Genomic DNA, 21,406 nt, shown 5'->3' with positions numbered 1-21,406 from the left:
ACATTACAATATTTATTTCAGAATTACTAATCAAATTATTTCCTAAATATTTTTTGGCCCCTGGGGAAATTTTTTCTTAAACTAGCTTGGCAGTCAACGTGTCAAAGGTAGAAGGTGGTGGTTAGCTGTTGGGTAAAATGTATGTGCTAAAATAACCTGTGGTTATTTTAGCACATACATTTTACCCGGCAGCGTTTGGACCCACAGGTCCAAACGCTGCCGGATTAGTGATGGTCGACCTGTACTAACACTGTGCACAATGTCGTAGCAGTATCAAATGATGGAAGAAAGCAAGCTTATACAGTGTCAGCAAAATAAAAAGCCAACACTTCCCATTTTACTTGCCCATCATCTCTAAAAGTTTATCTATTTCTTCCTTGAATTTATTCAAACTACCCACCTCCAAACACCAGATGGGAGTTTGTTCCAAAAAATCAACCATCGACTGAAGGTAAATTTAAGCATACCCAACCTGCAACCATCCTTCGTCAATTTGAATTTATGTCCCCTCGTGTGTGTAGTCTGAGCAAGAGGAAGGATTCTATCAGCACTGAACTTATTCAGTCAATTCAAGGCTTTAAATACTTCAATCAGATCTCTTTGCAGGTACCTAGTCTTAGATACTGCAATTTGCAAAACTGAGGTCTTTCCTGATAAGAGCACCCTTTTGTCTCCCTCACCAATCTTGTTGCTCTTTTCCGCACCCATTCCAACAGATCCTTCCTAAAATGAGGCCTAACCATTGCCTTATACAATTGGGATAATCACTGCCTAATCCCTGATGACAAAATTCCTGTATAGCAGTGACAAAATCTCCATGAGCTGTCCTGGCAGCCTGTTTGCACTGTCAGAGTACAGGCATACCTCGGTTAACGTTACCTCTGATAACGAAGCTTCGATATAACGAAGTCTGCAATTTCAAGCCCCATTTAACATAAAAAAATATTCCAGTTTAATCACCTGAAATCTAAACAAACTGAAGAAATTACGGAAACCTTTGGGGCTTCTCGTGGTTGGTTTGAGAAATTTAAAAAACGGGCCAGGATTCATAGTGTAAAATTAACAGAAGTTTCCAGAAAAACTAAAGGAAATAATTAAACGTGAAAATTTTCCACCAAATTTGGTGTTCAATGTTGACGAAAGCGGTTTGTTCTGGAAACGGCTACCAACAAAAAGCTTCATTTCTATTGAAGAAAAATCAGCTGCTGGGTTCAAAGCAGCCAAAGACCGTTTAACGTTACTCTTTGGATCAAATGCCTCTGGCGATTATAAATTAAAATTGTTATTAGTTTACCATTCAGAAAATTTGAGGGCGTTAAAAGGTAACATAAAAATGAATTTACCTGTAATATGGAAAGCAAATAGAAAAGCGTGGGTTACCAAGGAGTTATTTACTGATTGGTTTGTTAACCACTTTTGTCTTGAAGTAAAATGGTATTGTCAAAAAAACAACTTTGAAGAAAAAGCTCTTTTGTTGTTAGACAATGCTCTGGGACATCCTACTGATCTTAACATGTTGGACACATGCATTCCTGTCAAAGTTGTGTTTCTTCCAGCAAACACAACTTCCTTTGCTTCAACCATTGGATCAGGGAGTAATAGCATCATTTAAAGCTTATTATCTGCGTCGAACATTAAGCAATTTAACTGAACTAGAGGATAAAGAGGAAATGACAGTTAAAACTTTTTGGAAAAACTACACCATTAAAAATGCAATTGAAAAAATTGATAGTTCTTGGAAAGAAGTCACTAAGAAATGCTTACATGGATTTTGGCACAAAATATGGCCAGAAGTTGTACTAGAAGAAGAAAATAACATCCAAGAAATTAGAAATGAAGTTATCCAGATGGCTCAATCAATAGGTTTCGAAAATGTCGATGAAGAGGATGTTAGAAATTTATTGAATGCAGAAGATGGTTTTTCAGTGGAAGATTTAGAAAACCTTGTTAGCAACGAAGACAAAGATAATGAAGATGAAGTTAAAGCAGTTCCTGCCGAAAAAGTGTTAACAACCAAAGATTTAAAAAGGTGCTTAAATGACATTGAAAACGTTTTAAATTTTTTTAGTGAAAATTATCCTGATTTAGGAAGAAGTTTTATTGTTAAGCGATCAGTGTTAAATGCAATAACTCGTATAGGCAATTGTTAAATGAAAGAGAAAAAAGCATAAGCAATCAACTTTAGACTCATATTTTAAAATGTGATTTCACTTTGTATGTAAGTTGACTGTTTATTTAATAAAACTTTTCTTTGTTCGAAAAAAAAGCTTTTCATTTTCTTTACATAGGAACGTATCTCTATTCTGGCCATAGTATTTTTACCTCTGAAAACGAAGTTTCGCTTAACGAAGTAATTTCGTGGAACGCATCCTATTCGCAGTCAGATATGAAGTACAGGCATTTGAGGTATGCCTGTACTTCATATCTGACTGCACAATTACCCAGGTCATTTTCATTATCCACTGCCCTGTGTGTGTGGTACCACACAACTGGTATCTTAATCTGGGATTACTGCTCCTCATACGAAGTAACTTGCATTTGTCAATTTTAAACTTCAATTTTCACTTCTCAGCCCATCTGCCTAATTTATCTGGTGTTGTTGCAGTAACATACCCTAATTACTGTGATTAGCTACCAAGCTAACCTTTGTATCACTGCAAAAATTTAGTTACATACAGCAATAAAGTACTTTCTCACCAATCAAAAGAACAGAAGCTCCTCCTTTAGCTTTAGATTCTTCACAGACTTCGCACTAAAAAAGCTGATGACCAAGTTAAAATCATTCTTCTGGTTTAGTCTGCTATGGTAATCAAAATGAAAGTGGAAGATTTCAAAATTGTTGGTATAATAAATATTTTTCAACATATCTAGGAGTAATGATCTCAGTACACAGATGTCAAGTATGTTGAAGGGCTAGATTCAGATTTTCAAATGTCAGCATAATATTTAAAGGAAACAAGCAAGCTGCTTTATTGAATCCAAAACAAAGGAATACAAATAGAATCTCTGCACAAATTTTAATATACCTAGAATTATTAGCTTGCTTGCTTGTTTGTTTAGTATTGCTTTCCACCAGAAGTATGCAATTCAAAAGTTCTTTTTCTTGACTTCATCAATTTGTCTTAATCAAAACTTTTGGATCACAAACTAAATTTGAACAAGAGGAGTGGTACCCACTTGTGACCATTGTACTTTTCAATACTGTAACTCTGAAAAATACATATATGGATTTTCTCACTACCCTAACCTCTTCTTTATACAGACTTGTTAAAAGTTGCCACTGTTATAGCAATCTAGTGATACATTTAAACAATGACAGTCAATGTGTACATACATGCTTCAAAATCTTTCTTTGCTTCGGTGGCATGCATCTGTCAAAATTTTTTAAAATATATCTTTCCCTTTAACATTTATTTCTAGATGGTAATAAATTTCTACCATTCACCCATTTTCACGGCAATTTAGCCCCCTTTTCAGTGCATAATACACTTGTTACATTTAATACATTTGCTACCCCAATTTTTTGGCTTATTATTATTACAAAATAGCCAACACTAAGTGCCAGACAGTTTTGTAAAAGATCCCACATTTACAGGTTGTTCAGAAGATGACTAACGTTGTACCCTATAGTCATCTTCCAATGCTAGCACTGAAGGCAAGCTAGTTTTAATTTAACTTTTTTTTTATTACAAAATGGCCAAAAATGGCCCATTTTTTAGAGCCATTACTACCTCTTCTTTATCTGTGCAATTTCACTAACGATGATTATGGTTTTTTTTCCCCGCAACCATATTTTTCTGCTACTTTGCTACCAGGAAACATTTCTAAACAACATAGATTGTAGGAACAGCACAAGTCAAAGAAAGATTACATTCTATGATAAAAGATGCAAATAAACATTCAGTACATATAACATCATTATTACAAAAATGTGTAGCATTTCAATTCAATATATTTTTTTCTTTCTATGCACTGCATGCTGTCCTCATGCTTATTTGTATGTAAATATGTGATTACATCATGTTTCCCACTGCTTGAAATTGAAAAACACCTACATACAGTACACAAGGCAAATGTGTTACCTTTTTCAGATTTTACAATACATGGAAAATCTTGCATATGTCTTCTGAAATTTTACATTATAATAATAAGTACAATGAAATTGCTGCACATTACAGAGAACAAGGATATTATTATTTGGTTTTTCTATTTTGTGATACATACTAGCAAACCTGACAGTTAATTTGTTAATGAAAATATGCAGATATACTTAAGTTTTTAAAATAGTTTTACCATTTTTCTGTAAAAAGAAAAACCATGTGTTTTGAAATAAGACAGTGAAATTCTTTGTAACTAATTATATTATGATGATGAGATGAGGTCAAATCAAATTAAAAAGATGGATCCTGTGTTGTTAATCTGAGAGTTGACAGCTATGCAGAATACAAATGGCAGCCAATTTTTTGTGTTGAGAGAAATACAATATAGCAATCAAAATAGAAAACTTGGACATGTGCAACGAAAATGAAGTGTTAAACTTCAGCACATTTTAGCATAGTAAAAACTGAGTGTATATATAACAAATTCCTTAACTTAGGAACTTACCTAACTGTTTATCTTCCAATTTATCAATTAAGTCTACAACTTGTTGTGAGGCACCACCCAACTCTTCTTCTATTGATTCTGAATTTGTTATCTGTTAGTAAAATTGCATGAGATTTCCAAGCACGTTAAGAAACAACTACCTACTAATATTAGTCAGGCTATGAAAATTAAAAATGATTAATAATGTTCTAAACTTTGTTTAGAAATAGCAATGCAATGGACATACTGTTTATCAGAAATAAAGTTAAAAATCATATGTTAAAAAATCAATAATACTTTGCTTTAAGTTTAAGTTTTTTAAGAAATGTAATTCAATGCACATTCCTCCACCTAATTTTTGCAAAAAAAAAAAAAAAAAATGTTCTTGAAAGTTTAAGAGTATATCAACTTCTTAAGCTTTCAATAAATTTATATATAATGCATAATTACTACAAAACTGCTTTCTGCAAATAACTTAAACAAAATTTTGAGAAGTGAATTCTGCTTTGAGTTAGAATTGCAAAAAAATTCCATGTGGTTTGATATGAATTGAAATATGTCAAAGTGATAGGACATATAACATTTACAAAATGTATGGACTAAGAACAGAAATTATGAGTTGTTTTGCAAGGAATATATTAATCAAAGAATCAAGGAATCTATTTCTAAAGCCAAGTATTGGTCTTTGCAAGAACTACTATAATATATTCCAAATACTAAGTTAAGCAACTGAACACAAACAACTTTTGTCCAAATTACTGCCCATATGCATCATAGAATGGATTCTACTGGGTTTCTGAGGAAGTCTATCTCAAGATTTTACCATTCTTCCATCAGGATATTTGTCAGCTGCTGTATTACAGTTGGGGAAAAACTGAAACTATCCATACACAGTTAGTTACATCGCTGTCTTGAAAGAATCCATCAAAATCTTTATAAAAATGAAGTACTGCATGGTGAAGTTAGTCCAATGCGACAAAGACATTCAATGAAGGTGATACTACCTTATAATGGTATGAGTTGACCTAATCTGTACCAACACAATATACCCCATACAATGATACCACCTCCAACTGATTGAGTAGCAGATATGAGCGTCTGGATGCATGGCTTCTACATGCAACATTTTCACCTTACCATTGGTGCAAAAAAGGTGCAAATTGAGACTCGTTACACCACATTATCTTTTTCTACTGTTCCATTTTTCAGTCAGTTTCTGAGCACCTGAGCTTATATTCTGGCACATAATTTGCTTTAAATTCCTGCAGCCTAATTCTCAAAGCAGTAACTTTCGGATGCATTTCTTCCTTTAAGCGATGCATATTCCTTTTGCCTTTCACCCATTGTATACTTTTCAGATGGCTGCTTTGACATACCAGTGGTTTTCTTTGTTTTCTCAATTGTGGCTCCTGCTAAACATGCTCCAACAATTACACCTTTCTGAAAATTAGATCACCTGTCATCCCTATGACTGGATCAACTAAGCAGTCCCAGGAAAGTGCACAGTATTTATCTGATACTAAGGAACTTGTGATCATACCATGTAACAAGTTACATTTGCATATGTTTGATTATCTGTTGAGGCCAATGTTTTATTTTATGAAAACACCAAACATGAAAGGTATTAGAACCTAATCACTAAAACTGTCCACTGATGAGTAACATAAATCCTGGATTTTTGGCCGTGAAGGGCATTAAAGACTCTCTCTCTCTCTCTCTCTCTCTCTCTCTCTCTCTCTCTCTCTCTCTCTCTCTCTATAAACCAATGTATCACCAATGGATTGACACTGAAAAAATCCATACTGGTGATCACTGATCAGATTGAAGATCTTTTTGAGATAGTTTAAGAATTGATGGTTAATGGATTTCTCCATATTTTAGAAAGAGTAGAGGTAAGTGCAATAATTGGATGGGAGGGATTATCACCCTTTATAGGACCTGGCTGGATATGAGAAAATTTCCAAGCAGAAGGAAAACACCAGAGTAAAAGACAACACGGAAAAGGCGTGCTTTCTTGGCAACAAGATTGTTCAAAATTCTTCTGATATCCTTTTGATAGAAAACCACAGGAGGCATTGCGTGGACTGTACTGGGAATGTATGGGGTGGTTTACCAAGGTCCTTAACACAACAGTAAGAAGAAAACTAGGATGCAAGCAAGGTCAGCTTTATCTTTAGCTGAGGTGGGAATAAAACCATCAGGTTTTACTAGAATGGAGAACAGACAAGCAAAAGTTGCAGCCAACAGCTTTGACAAGAGACAAGAACACTCGAAAACCGTTTGGACAAAAAGAAGTTTTCTACTATTAGCCTGTTCAAAATCTAGTCTGAATTAATTAATAACTGCCTTATTATTATTGCTAGCTATATGGTGCAAGGAAGCTTGAGGCTTATGCTGCACCAGCCAAAAAACAATTCCCGAGTTACCCTGAGAGAGAGAGAGAGAGAGAGAGAGAGAGAGAGAGAGAGTCAAAAGGAAATCACCAAGAAAGAGAAGAATGATGATATCCAGCTCAGGACCCTGGGTGTGCCAAGCCCATACTCACCAGATGTGAGCCCCTGGGGCCTTACAATTGCTGTGAGCTTTGGTGTACACAGAAAATGAACCTGAATATTTCAATGCAAGTCAATTGTAATATGCAACATTCTTACGTTGAACAGCCTTAGCACATTTATCAGGAAACCAAGGTTTAAATAAAGAACAAGATTTTAAGGTAGAGTGTGGAATAAAGGATTTCATTCCTACAAGAATGACTTCACTGACATGATTTGAACAAACATTGACATCAAAAGATTAAAAACAGTAATCCAACCAAAAAAAAAAAAAAACAGAAATCTCACAGATCTCATTTTGCATGCATTCTTTTAATGCCAAACATGAGGCTGAGAATGGACATAAGAAAAAGGCTCCATTGGAGAAGAGACCATCACCAAGTTGTGATCTGAGGTGCCTAGAAAACCATTCATCTCAACCATGTATCGAAAGGGTTGTTTGTGAGAAAAAGATCAAGTGTTGGTTGTGTGGTTAGGACTGTCTGGTATTCTGGTAGGTAAATGAACAATCAATGCGAAGTCATCAGTAATTGTAAAAGCCTCAGTGAGTTCCTGTAAACAAGGGTTTGCAGGAAACTCACTGAGGCTTCACCATGTGCTAAAAATAAACAGGGGTTTACAGGAAACACACTAACCCACCATTTGGATTTATTTTCATCCCTCCAAGAATCACAGCTGGATTAGTTTAAGAGCTGACCTTGAATCTCTGTAATCTTCAAGAGTTAGCCCCTGACTTCACTGGGTAAGAACATTTAACTCCTCCCCAACAATTATCCCCCTCCCAGAGTTCACTGACTGTATCATCAATTTGCACCCAACAATTTAGGCAGCCCTCTCACATCATGATGATCACTAAGATCCTCTCTATTTCAAATTCACAAACCACACGAAGGAGTGGAAAAATTTATCATCAAAACAGCCAAATAGCACAACATAAAGGTATATTTTACAAGCACAAGCTAGATGTTGAAAACAACCATTTAGCAGCAGGTCCCTCCAAGAAAAAAGGACTGTTCAACCATCTCTACCAGTGAATCTAATATAGTCACATAGAAGAGACCACTCCATCCTCACTAGGCAGGATGATAGGAAGAGAGGGGTCATCATCCTCAACAGGGAAGTATATCTACAGATTTCCAGCTTTCTACAGGCCATTAATGCCTATAAGATCAAGTCAGACCCTACAAAAGTTCTAGAGAAGATCAAATCGGTCTTGAAAGAGCTCCTCCAAACTGATAAGCAGGACAGCTTCACTTTTAAGTGCCCCAACCCAAACAGGTCAGAAACCTCCATTATATTTGAGTGTTGAAGCACATAAAGCTGATCCCTCAATTTGTTCTAGTGTTGGCAGTACATAAATGTACCACTCAAGGCAGGCTACTGCCAAAATGCCTTGTACCCATCTTTTCTGCTGCCATTCCTTCCAATTCCTCCGCTTTCTCTTAAGAAGTCCATTTAGCTTCTAGACAGACAACATACATGTGTTGTCTTGTATTCCCATGTCACATACCATACCAAGGAGTGGAGGAATTTATCACCAAAACAGTAAAATTTGATTGTTTGTAAATTTTACAAGCAATTACAAGCTTCACCAGATGCTGAAAATAACTATTTAGAGAAATGACCCTCTACCTCCACCCTGCCCCCAAGAAGTACATGAATGCCTACAGAGTAGACTGCCACTGCAGCAAATGCTACACTGGACAGCCATAGCACCAGCTGCACAGCTGAAAATCATGGGGAAACCTGCAAGGGGGTTGAGAAACTACATGGTGTTTCATATGATACCTTTAATCTCTAAAGTTACTAAGATTTTCTGGATCTTGCAAAGTGGCTCACTGAGAGAGATTAAGCAATAGCATTAGTAGTGGCATATGATGCAAGAAACCAAGCTTATACAGCATCAGCCAAAAAAAAAAAAAAAACACTTCCCATTTCACCTATTCATTCACTACAAAAGTTTGTCCAGTTCTTTCTTGAATTTATTTCAGCTATCAACTTCCACACCAACAGATGGAAGTTTGTTTCAGCAATCAACCACAAGCTGGCTAAAAGCAAATTTCCACCCATCTACTCTAACTGTCTTTCCTCAAGTTGAATTTATACCCCCTGAATTTCATAATTTGAGCAAAATGAAGAATCCATTCAAACCATTCAAAGTCTTATACACCTTAATCAGATCACCACAGGTGCCTAGTCTCAAGACGCTGTATATTGTGATTTTAAATGTTTCTCACCAACCACGTATTAAAATAAGACACGGAAACTGGAATTTTAAAAAACTGTGTGTTTACTACTATATTCTTCTCCTGCCTTCTTCTTCAGTGAAGAAGAAGGCAGGAGCCTTCGAAAGCTACGGTCGGTTTTATCACTCTTAACCCTGTATTATGATTTATTTTATTCGATGTATATATATTTTATGTTTTTTAACATTCCACACAGTTTTTTAAAATTCCAGTTTCCGTGTCTTATTTTAATATGTGGTTGGTGAGAAACTTTTAAAATCACAATATTAATTTACCCAACCCCAGAGGCCTGTTTGAAGAACTACCAAGATGCTGCAATTTGCAGCACTTAAGCCTTTCTTGGTAACAGCAACCCTCTGTTCCACTCACCAATCTCGTTGCCATTCTCTGTACTCATTTCAGTAGCTCTACATCTTTCCTAAAATGAGGCCTCCAGACTTGTATGCAGTACTCAACATTTGGCCTGACCATTGCCTTATACAAAGGGATAATTGCCTTATGCCTGCTAGCAAAATTCCTGTATATCAGAGACAAACCCCATAAGCTGTCCTGGTAGCCTGTCTGCACCGCTCAGAGAAATTCATATCTGACTGCACAATTACATCCAGGTCTTTTTCATTCTCCACTACCTCAAGTGTAGCAACATGCAGTTGGTACGTTACTCTGGGGTTACTGCTACCCATGTATAGTACTCTGCATTTGTCAATGTTAAACTTCAGTTGCCATTTCTCAGCCCATCTGCCTAACTTTTTTAGATCCTGTTGCAGTAATATACCATCATTACTATCATTAACAACATTGCCAACATTTGTATCATCTGCAAACTTGGACATTAAGTCCGAATACATTCATCAATATGATTTATAAATACAGAAAATAACAATGAGACCAACAATGAACCATGGGAGACTTCACTAATAACATTAGTCCACGAAGAGCAGTTAGTATTAGTAGTGGCATACGAAAATAACCTCTATCTATTGATTTCCACCATCTGTCTTCTCCCACTCAACCATCCCTTTATCCATAGCAGCAACTTGCCCTTAATGCCATATTGCTCCAGATTGTACAGCAGTCTTTTATGTGCAACAGTATCAAAAGTGCTCCTGAAATCCAAGCATATGATATCAGAATTGTTTTTTTGGATTCAGTTCCTTTGTTACTGCATCATAGTAACCAATCAGATTAGTCAGACAAGACCACCCCATAACAAATCCATTCTGTGACTGCAGTATATAATTGCATTCCTGTCTAGATAGACGTGCATTACTTCTTTGACCAGTGACTCCATTATTTTCCCTGGAATAGAAGAAGTTAACTAACAGGTCTGTAATTACTCATGTCACTCTTTGATAAATTGAGTTCACAGAAATCTGGACCATTCGACATAGCCCAGGCCCAACATAAACACTGACTGATTCACTGTCATCCCCACCTCCTGAATTACCTCCTTTTTCTCAGATGCTATCTCAGGAGACACTTCAGCCCCTGTACTCCACAAGCTCTCACACCTTGGTGCTATTCTCCCCCCCATTCCCATGTTCAGAATTACATGTGCTGGCAAGGACACAAAGAATTCAAGACAGACATTCCAGATAGTTAACATTGTCAACCAAATTAAGCTCTATCCATTAACATTCAATCCCTTGTCCCCAATCCACAAAGATCACTATATATTCAAAAGATGCAAGCCAGAGCCACTTGACATATCACAGCTTCCCAATGAGACTGTGATAGAGATTGCAAATTATCCAGTTTCCTATAATAAAATGGTATCAAAATTAATCACTCACAATTATGTGAGGGATTAACTGTCAGCTCCCACAGAGTCACTCAAGTCACTCCCTTAAAAATATGTATATCCTGTACAGTTTTTTTTTCCTAGACTAAAAAAATTACTAAAATATGCTGTTGAAAGCCATAACACTTTGGCTGTAATGTATGGTAATCTTTCCTCCCTCCTTAACTTACTTTCTTCATTCTATTTTCTTTACTATATTTCAGTCTTGTTTACTGTCCATATATAGTTTGGTGCTATTACTCAGAGAGGAGTAATAGGAATTCAATAAATTTTTACTTCAATGCAAAGTAGCATTATATCTTTCATACTTCACATATTATGAAACTGCATCAATAGCTTTACTAAAATCAAAGTATATGATGTCAAAATTATTTTTCTATTTGTGACAACTGAGCTCATAGTAGCTGATCAGATGGGTCAGAGAAGATCAGATGGATGAGACAAATCTATGCTAGAATTACTACATGAGTTCCTCTCAAGATCCTGCATTGCATCTTTAACCATTGATCTATAATTTTCCTCTGCCACAAAAGTCAAGCTTATGTATCTCTAATCACTCGCTTTTGCCCTTTTATACCCCCACCCACTTTATAAACAGGTGACAGTTGCACATGTCCAATCTATATGGGCCTCCCTCTGAATCGAAGGATGCATCATAATTATTACTAAAGCTTATTCACTTCTTTTCTGCATCTTTTAAAAGAATTGAATGGATTTCATCACCACCAGGTGCCTTATTTACTTTTTGCTTCAACAATTTTTATTCCACTTTCCTGTGAGTAATAATAAAATCATTAACTCCAATTAGAATTATGCATACTTCTCGTATCTCTTTCCCTAAAAACTTCAAATGTCAATGCATATGCAAAATATTTATTCAGTTTTTCAACAACATGAGAAACATCATCAATAGTTATGCCATTCATATCCAATGAATGGCATAATACAATGGCATAATAAACCAATGTGGTTCATCCCTTTCCTTTTAATGTTAACATAAACAAAGAATTCCTTGCTACTCTTTCTTCATGTTCTTAGCAAAACCTTCTCATAATCTGCCTTGAGTGCCTGACAACCTATTAGTAACTTGAATGCAGACTAGTCTGTACTTAATGTAGGCTTCCGTCTCCTTAAAATTTATAATCATCCCAAGCATTTTTCTTCTCTACCACCAGTCAGTCTCATCAATTCATCTGATATCAATTTAGGTCTAAAATCATAAACAATACCTCTTAGTTGCCATAAAAAGTTAAGTAGCTTCTATGATTACTTCCCTGAATGCTTCTCATTCAGCAATTGTAGTTGTTAACATCAGTTAGTCCCACTGAAAACAATTCTATTTTCCTGATACATTGATGTAAGCAAGAAAAACCTGGAAGGGAGGAGGGGGTTGACATGTACATACTAAAGAATATTATTTGATATTAAACACACATGCATGTGCACCAAAAAAAAAAACTCTTTTATTTTAGGGATTCCCCTGAGCCAAAGCTCATACACCAAAGTACATTATGTCTTTAACAGCATGTTCTTTGGTCAGCCTGTTTTGCTGGCTGGGAAGCTAGTTTTTATTCTTTTATCTTAATGACTCCTACAGTATTATAAACATGTTCTGTTCAGCGGCCTATCTAGAAGTCAAGTTGTATCCTTCTAAGTGTAAGGAATATTATATCCTGCTATGATGCCTATCATAACGTCAAAAGATATGACTTATGCTGTATGAAAAAAAGAGATGGAGAGACAACAGATCTCTGCTCTGGAGACAAAACATGGGTTTTGCCCACTTCATACCTTCATTAAGCAAAGTGGTGATATTGCACCAAGTAACAAAATTCATCTACCATCTTGTATTGCCTAAAGTAGTAGAGGCTCAGCCACACCTCAACCCTCTGCAGTGTAGGCTCACACCTTTGTAATCAAAGATGTGAGGTGTAATCCTCTGTAGTGAGAGGAGACCACACCTGATAAAAAGACATCGAACTTGCAGGTGAGTGGTTGTTGTTGTTTTGGTTTTTAGGAGCATTAGCAACTAAGGCCATATTGCTCCGTGGATATGCGGTGGTCATTCCCTGACCTTTCCGCATCCTCCATATTTGGTGGTCACGAGCTCGAACCCCGGTCTAATCAAGAAGCGTGTGCTATGGACTGCTGCTCCTGCCCACCTGGCTACGGAGGCGCTGCAGGTGAGTGGCTTACACAGCAAAAGAGCTTTTACGGATGTACTGGATGACTGCTGTCTACATCAGCCTATTAGAGAGGCAACAAGAGGAAGCAATATTTTTGATTTGATTATCAGTGGTGGCCCTTTATGCATTAAGAATCCCCAGATAAATTATTGCTAGGCAGAAGTTATCAGAGTATACAGTCGGACTGCTATATAACAAAATCGATTGTTCACTTGAAAAAATTTGTTAAACAGAAATTTCGTTATAAAGAAATATGACATTTTCAAAAATGATAAATACTGTAATTCAACATTCAGAAATATAGTAAAAGATGAAAAATAAATCAGAAATAAGTAGGAATGAATAAATTTCTAATTTTAACAATTAATTTATTAATACATACATATTAAGAAATGATATGTACATGATGGCGCACAATATATTAATAAACTTTTAAGAATTATTTCATAAAATATTTGGTTATTCTTTGTTGTAAACTGTTTTAAACACTCAGATATATTTTCTGACACATTTTCTTCATATTGAAGGCTTCAATGCAAAGTTTCGAATGCTGCCAACATTCGATGTTTGGTAGGTTTAATATTGCCTTCATTTTCACCCAACTCACTGCTAATATTGTCAACTAGTTCGTTAAATACTCTCCAAAATGTTAGAGTCACTCAGATATTCAGCTACTATGACGACATTATCAACTTCTAAAAATTTGTCAAGAACAATTTCTCCACTGATCAAACCTCTCAGAGTTCTTCCCAAGACTGCTCAATATCTTCTAATAGTTCATCCCTCTCATCACTGTTAATTGGCATTTTAGCAAAACCTGCTTTTGAAAAACACTTCTTAATCGTTGTTTCTGTCACATCTTGACTCCACACTTTTGCCAATTCTGATATGCACGTCTGTAAATCTATAACAGAATCTATAGGTTGATTGGTTGGTTTCTATTCTCAGTATAAATTTTTTCAATATGTGCCTTCAGTAGTGCATTTTTAAATTCTTGATAATGCCTTGGTCCATTGATTGCAGTTTAGACAAGGTATTCAGATGTAAAAAAAAACAAGTTTCACACCTGTAGGTTTCAAAATTAATGAGTGAAGGTGGGCAGGGCAGTTGTCAACAAGCAACACGATTTTTCTGTTTTCTTTCGTCATCTTTCTATCGAAATTTAAAATCCGCTATTCAAAAATTTCATTTTTCATCCAAAATTTGTTGTAGTCAACTCTAACAACTTTACTCCTTTGAAACATTAGAGTTGTTACTTTTGCCTATTACCAAAAGGTTCAGTTTTTCATTACCAGCCATATTTGAACCAACCAAGAATGTAATTCTCTCCTTACTAATTTTAACACAAACATTTATCACCTTTAAAAGTCAGTGTCTTGTTCGGCAAACATTTAAAAAATAGACCTGTTTCATCAACATTAAATATGCCAATGAAACGGGTTTATTTTTTAAATGACCCACCTTCACCAGAAATAACTGTCGAGTAAGCCATTGCACTTTTTAAATTTGTCCAGGCAACCAGAATTGGCTTGGAATATTTTATGCTCCAGAAAAGATGTGTACTCCATAGCCTTTTCTTCTATTAATGGCCCTAATATTGGCATGTTTTGGTCTCGAATCAACTTCACCCACTTAAAAACCTGCTTCATCTACATCTTTATATATGGCGCATTATAGCCATAGTAGCTTATGTGCCATTAAACTCCCATAACAACAACAACAAAAACATCTTTATACAGGCACCCTTCTAAATGGGTCCCATTTCCTCAAACAGTATGAGAATCGAAACACAGTTTTTCAGAATGGTTGACCCACTACTGGCAGGTATACCAAATTTTAAAGAGATTTCTTTTTTTTTTAAGCCCTGATCTACCCTATTAAGCACTTCCACTACACTCAAGGATTTCCTCTTAGAAATTGTAAGGTTACTTGCACAGCAGCTAAAACAAAGCTGATTTATGGACCACATGTACCTACCATACAAGTGAAAGTGTGGATGACTTATTTCTGCGAAAAGATGAATTTCCGGGAAAAAGGAAAATCACTCTCTCCTAATTTTCTAATAGGGCACTAACAATAGAAAACAGAGCCAATGTGAGGTAATGACCATGTCGAGAATATGCCTTAATCTTTGCCATTGTCTGTGGCCACATAGGTAGCAGTTGACTATCGTAACTTCTCGGTACAGTAAAGGCAGTTGTATAGGTTTAACGGGAACCACTAAATTGTGGAATGTTTTAACTCTTAATTTGGGCTCTTAAGAATTAAATCCTTTAGGCCAAAAAGCTAAAGGGATTAATTCTTAATCCTTTTAGCTCTTTATTCATGCTTTCTACAGCATCAGTTCTATTGCATAAAGGCCAGAGGTGCGAACAACATGTACCCAGGACTCTTGAAATCAGTACTTTATATGGAAGTTTTCTTTGTTATACAGAAACTATTTTCAATGTAATAACCCAGGGGAATTCAAAAAAATTCACTAAATAGAAAACTTTGCTATATGGAAGATAGTTCATTAAAGATAGGTCTGGCTGTATATTGATATAGAATTCATTTAAAGATATAACTACTGTCAGGGGTAAAGAGAAGGGATATTACTTTCATAATGGTATTCAGGGAAGTAGTCATAGAAGCTACTAAGATTTTTATATCAACCAACAGATAACTGTTCAAGGTTTAAACCCAAAATATTGTGATACATGCTAATCTCCAGTCAAATCAGTAAGGCTGTTAGGCAAGCTAAGGAAGACTATGGGAAATTTTTGGCTAAAAATGCAAAGAAAATTAGCAAAGAATACTTTGTGAAAGAGAAAAAGGAGGGACAATATATGGTTAGCCATTAACTATGATTTAAAGGAAATTAAAAACAGTTACTCCATGACAGAGTTTTAAATATTTATCGAAGTAAATCACATCAATTTACACTTAATACTTTGGCGACATTTCAAAGCTCAGCTGAACCTTGCCATCAGGACTACAGGGGAAAATAAAAACATGAAAGAAATCAAATTAACCATTGTACGGTTACAATAAGATTGCATTAATGAAGTTACATTAATGGACTTTAATATAATGTTGGCATTCTGATGATTAAGTTAAGATAAATTATTTTAAATTCTTTACAAAATAATTACAAAGAATATTTTACGAGAAATTGTTTTTCAGCCATAAGAAGTATTGAGAAGATTTAAATTTAAATTTGGAAACCACAAGAACCACCTGGTGTTATAGAAAGAGGTGCACAAAAACCTACAGAAAATTAAGGTAAGTTTACTCTGAAGGTGGGGGGGGATATGAAAGTAAAATCTAGAGAAGTATTATCAAATAAGTAAGAATGTGGAAAGGCTTACCAATTCTGGAAAGAGAGAAAGGTTGAGGCAGACTGTTAGACTGGGATAGCTGTACTAACAGGGTACAACTGCTTTTATAAGGTCAATTTGTAGCTTAAAAAAAAGGTGTGGGATGTGCAGAAGTGATAAATCACTTCCTGATTAATCACCCCCCCCCAAAAACCTCTGAACTGAAAACTGACTTTATAAAAACAGTCATGCTGCACCAGTTCAGCTATCCCAGTCTAACAGTCTGTCTCCAGCTTGCTTTCTTTTTTTCCTCGCTCTTCCTCCCCCCCCCCCCAAAAAAAAATTCAGGCAAGCCTTTCCACACTCTTACATATCTGATAATCCTCCTTTAGATTCAACTTCCATATTCCCCCCCCCCCTTTCAAAGTTAAGTTACATTAATTTTCTGTATGTTTTCTGTGCACCTTCTTTCCATAACACCTGGTGGTCCTTCTGGTTTCCAAATCTAAATTTAAATCTTCTTGATGTTCCTTGTGACTGGACAACTATTTCTCATAAAATATTCTTTGTTTTTACGAGAATATTTTTACCACCAAAAAATACCTTGTAGGCCGAGGAAACCCACTGTAAATGGAAACACTCCTCTTGAAGAAACGTTTCTTTATAATTTTGTAAAAAAATTAATTTAAATGAATTTATCTTAATTTAATCATCAGAATGCCAATATTGTATTAAAATCCATTAATGAAAGATCTGGACTTCGTAATGCAACCCTACTGTAAGCCAAAAATCGCTAATTTGATTTCTTTCATATTTTGACTTCCCCTACAGGCCTGATGACAGGTTAATTAATGACTCATCTCTAACAGAGGCTCTTCACTCTGTCTTGTAGACGTTCTGTTTCTGCAGTATGCCTTTTCTATAGATACTTCCATGGGCACTGTTCTTCTGAATTCACTTCTATAATTCCAACTCTCTCTTCCAAAGCAGTCCAAACACATGCAGCAACCAGTCATCATCTTTTTACTGTCTAACTTCATACTCGCAGAACCAACTTTTCTTCTTCCTCATTTATTCATTCAACTTCTGTTTTCTGGAACAACTTTCCCTCACATATTTCCTGCTAATTACAATCTACAGAAGTTCAAATCTAATGTCAACAAATATCTTCTTTCATCATCTCAACCTCCAACCCATACATGCTATTAAGTACTACAGGTTCTAATACCTCTCATGTTTGGGGTTTCATAAAAAAAAAACCCTTATGCAATATTCTGCACAAAAATGCATACAAAACAGTTATTCCTATACATTTGCAAACCTTTTGGATGTTTCTCTGTCAACATCTTCTGTAGTTTCCTACATACCTGTTTGGATATCTCTTGTAAAACAGCATTCTCTTCTTGGTTGATTTACACTTGAGTATGAATAACAGCCTTTTACTTGCATATAATGTTGAAATAAAAATATTGAAAACTTCCAAAATATGTTGCATGCTAAGTTCTACTCAATGGCATCATATTACCTGTTCATATTTCAATTCACTAAGTATATTAACAGGAGATACTTCTTCAACAAGGATGGGATACACTTAAATAGAAAGAGTGCAAGAATAGTTGCAAATGCTATCAAGGCAGTGTTAGGTGAGTCGGAAAACTGGTAGCTTCGGGGGAATCACAGACTAATAGATTAACAGTAGCCGCTGGCAGAGATGAAAGTGATTCCTGCATTTCTTCCACTGGAATGTGCAGTAGCATGGAAAGGAAGGTGCTCAGGAGTCATCATGGAACAAGTAAATACATGGTGTGTTAGAGTAACTAAGAGTAAGAACAGGTGCATGTATACTAATGATAGGAGTTTAGTAAATAAATTTGATGAATTTGAGGTGCTCGTCAAGACATCAAAGGCAAATATTGTTGGAATATCAGAGGCGTGGTGTCACACAGATATAAGGAATGCAGAATTGGAATTTAGGGAGTACATTGTATACAGAAAGGATAGACAGGCTAGGAAAGGAGGAGGAGTTATGCTGTTGGTTAAGAAACAAAATCTTAGGAAGTGCAACCAGTTGACATTGATGGACAGTGCAATGTTAAGTTTGGTATGGCATAAGCACTGGGAAAACAAAATTGAGGGTTGGAGTGTGTTATAGGCCTAATAATTCTGATGAGTACAATGAACAACTGTACAGAGCAATGGAGTGGACCAGTAAATCCGATTGTCTTACAATGGGGGGTTTTAACTTCCAGATAATGTCTGGAACTTCTAGGTTGGTGGTCACTCGCACACTAGCAAGGCTCCTGTGCATTTTTTAGATTGTTTTCTACAGCAGCATATTCGAGAGGTAACTAGAGGGAGTAATACTCTTGATCTAATTATCAGCAGTGATTGTCATGCATTAAGATTCTGCAGAAAATGGAACCACTAGGTGGCAGTGATAACAATGTGCTCGTGAGGGAATTACTTAAAGATGTAACTATCATTGAAGGTAAAGGGAAGGGTTTTTACTTTTGCAAAGGTCACTACAGTGTGCTCAGACAGTTTTTAACTTCTATACAATTACACCAAATGATGATGTTACCAACAACAAATTCTAAACGGGAAGTATTCAAGGAAGTGATCTTGGAAGCTACTAGGCTTTTTGTCCCAACTAAGAAATACTGTTCAAGGTTTAGGCCTACATAGAGGGCAGAAGAGTTAATGAGAATCGTGGCAAAGAAGAAAAATGCATGGGATGCATATAAATTACAAGGTGACACAGAAGACTATGGTAGATACAAGCTTGTCTGTAATCAGTCACAAAGGAGGTTAGGCAAGCTAGGGCAGATTATGAGAAATCTTTGGCAAAGGATGCAAAGAAAAACAGCAAAGACTTCTTTACTTATGGAAACTCTAGAACAAAGGGGATGAATCGCATTGGTCTACTTGATATCGACAGTTCGATTGTTGATGGTCCTACTGAAGTAACTGACAAACTGAATGAGTATTTTGCATCTACATTCACACATGAGGAAGTCTGTAGGGAAGTGGAGGCCACAAACTTATCAAACTCTGGCAGGGAGCTAAAAGATTTTGAAATAACTGAGAGTAAAGTGGAGGAGAAATTGTTGAAAATGAATATAAGAAAGGCACCTGGGGTGGATGGGATCTATCCAGTTATATTAAAGGAGGCAACTAAGGAAGTAAGCAAACCCTTAGCCATAATTATGCGGAGTCGGTGGAATACTGTAAGTGTGGTAAGCAGGGCATAGGGGCAGAAACGCCTGGGGGGGGGGGTTGCCAAAATTAAAATTTTTTATTTTAATAATATTTAATAAGAGTATCTCAAGTGCATCAAATACCATTTCTGCTTAGGGTTGCCAAAAACCCTAGCACTGCATCTGCAATTATGAAAGCTTCCTTAGACTCAGGGGAGGTCCCCATCATGGACTCGAAATGTGCCCCAAATTCACAAAGGCAGATCAAAGGGTTTGGAAATTTGTTCCAACTATCAACCACCCACTGGATAAAGGCATATTTCCACACATTTATTCTACAATTGTCTTTACTGAATTTGAATTTATGTCCCCTCAGGTGAGTAATCTGAGAAAGAGGAAGAATCCCATCAGCATTGAGCCTACTCAAACCATTCAAGGACTTGTACACCTCAATCAGATCACCTCACAGGTGCTAGTCTCCAGAAGATCCAGTTAACAGAACTTAAGACTTTCTTGGGAACAGAAACCCTCTGTTCCACTCACAAATCTCACTGCCCTTCTCTGTACTTGTTCCAGCAGCTCTACATCTTTACTAAAACGAGGCCTCCAGACATATATACAATACTCTAGATGTAGCCTGATACAAGGGGATAATCACCTGCTTATCCCTGCTAGCAATATTCCTGTATATCATTGACAATATACCATGAGCTATTCTTGCAGCTTGTCTACACTGCTCAGAAAACTTCATATCTGACTGCACAATTACCCCCAGGACCTTTTCATTCTCCACTACCCTGAGTGTAGTACCACCCAGTTGATACATTACTCTGGGATAACTACATCTTTAAGTAAATCCCACATCAGTACATTGTGATCACCATCACCTAGTTGTTCCTTTATCTGCAGATTCTTAATGCATGAAGAATCACTACTGATAACCAGATCAAAAGTATTACTCCCTCTGGTTGCCTCTTGAGCATTCTGCTGTAGAAAACAATCACCCAATAAATCCACAAAAGTCTTGCTAGAGTGTGAGTTACCAACCGATAAGTTCCAGTCTATATCTGGGAAGTTAAAATCCTCATTATAAGACAATCTCATTTATAGGCCCACTCTATTTCTCTGTTCATTGTATTCATCAGAGTCATTAGACCTAGAACACACTCCTACCCTCACAACTAGGTTTTCCCAGTGCTTATGTCACACCAAACTGACTCAACACTGCACTGTGTACCCATGACAACACGATGCACTTCCTTAGATTTCGTGTTTCTTAACAGCATCACCCCTCCTCCCCTTCTATCCTGTCTATCCTTTCTGTGCACACTGTACTCCCCAAATTCCAATTCTGCATTCCTTATCTCTGTGTGACACCATGTCTCTGATATCCCAACAACATCAGTCTTTGATGCCTTCACCAGCACCTCAAATTCATCAAATTTATTTACTATACTCATAATTAATTTACAAATATATTTACATGCCCTAGCATTGGTGTACATGCAAGTATACATGCACCTGTTCTTACTCTTAGTTAC

The 21,406-nt window shown here is 36.2% G+C and overlaps 1 protein-coding gene across 1 annotated transcript in view; it reads right to left on the bottom strand.

Annotated features, from left to right (window-relative positions):
* The window catches only part of LOC150085861 (uncharacterized), a 273,976-nt gene that overhangs the window by 175,438 nt on the left and 77,132 nt on the right, over positions 1 to 21,406 (bottom strand). Inside the window, exon 4 of the mRNA XM_090374719.1 lies at positions 4,606 to 4,696. Coding sequence (XP_090230845.1) covers positions 4,606 to 4,696 — 91 coding nt within the window. The remainder of the gene's footprint in view (positions 1 to 4,605; positions 4,697 to 21,406) is intronic.

Source organism: Mastigoproctus giganteus, chromosome 5 (assembly GCF_048544385.1).
Source record: "Mastigoproctus giganteus isolate SK-2022 chromosome 5, ASM4854438v1, whole genome shotgun sequence".
NCBI classification, from domain to species: Eukaryota; Metazoa; Arthropoda; class Arachnida; order Uropygi; family Thelyphonidae; genus Mastigoproctus; species Mastigoproctus giganteus.
The sequence above is the reverse complement of the archived record's forward strand: the minus strand, read 5'-3'. Positions and strand labels throughout refer to the sequence as shown.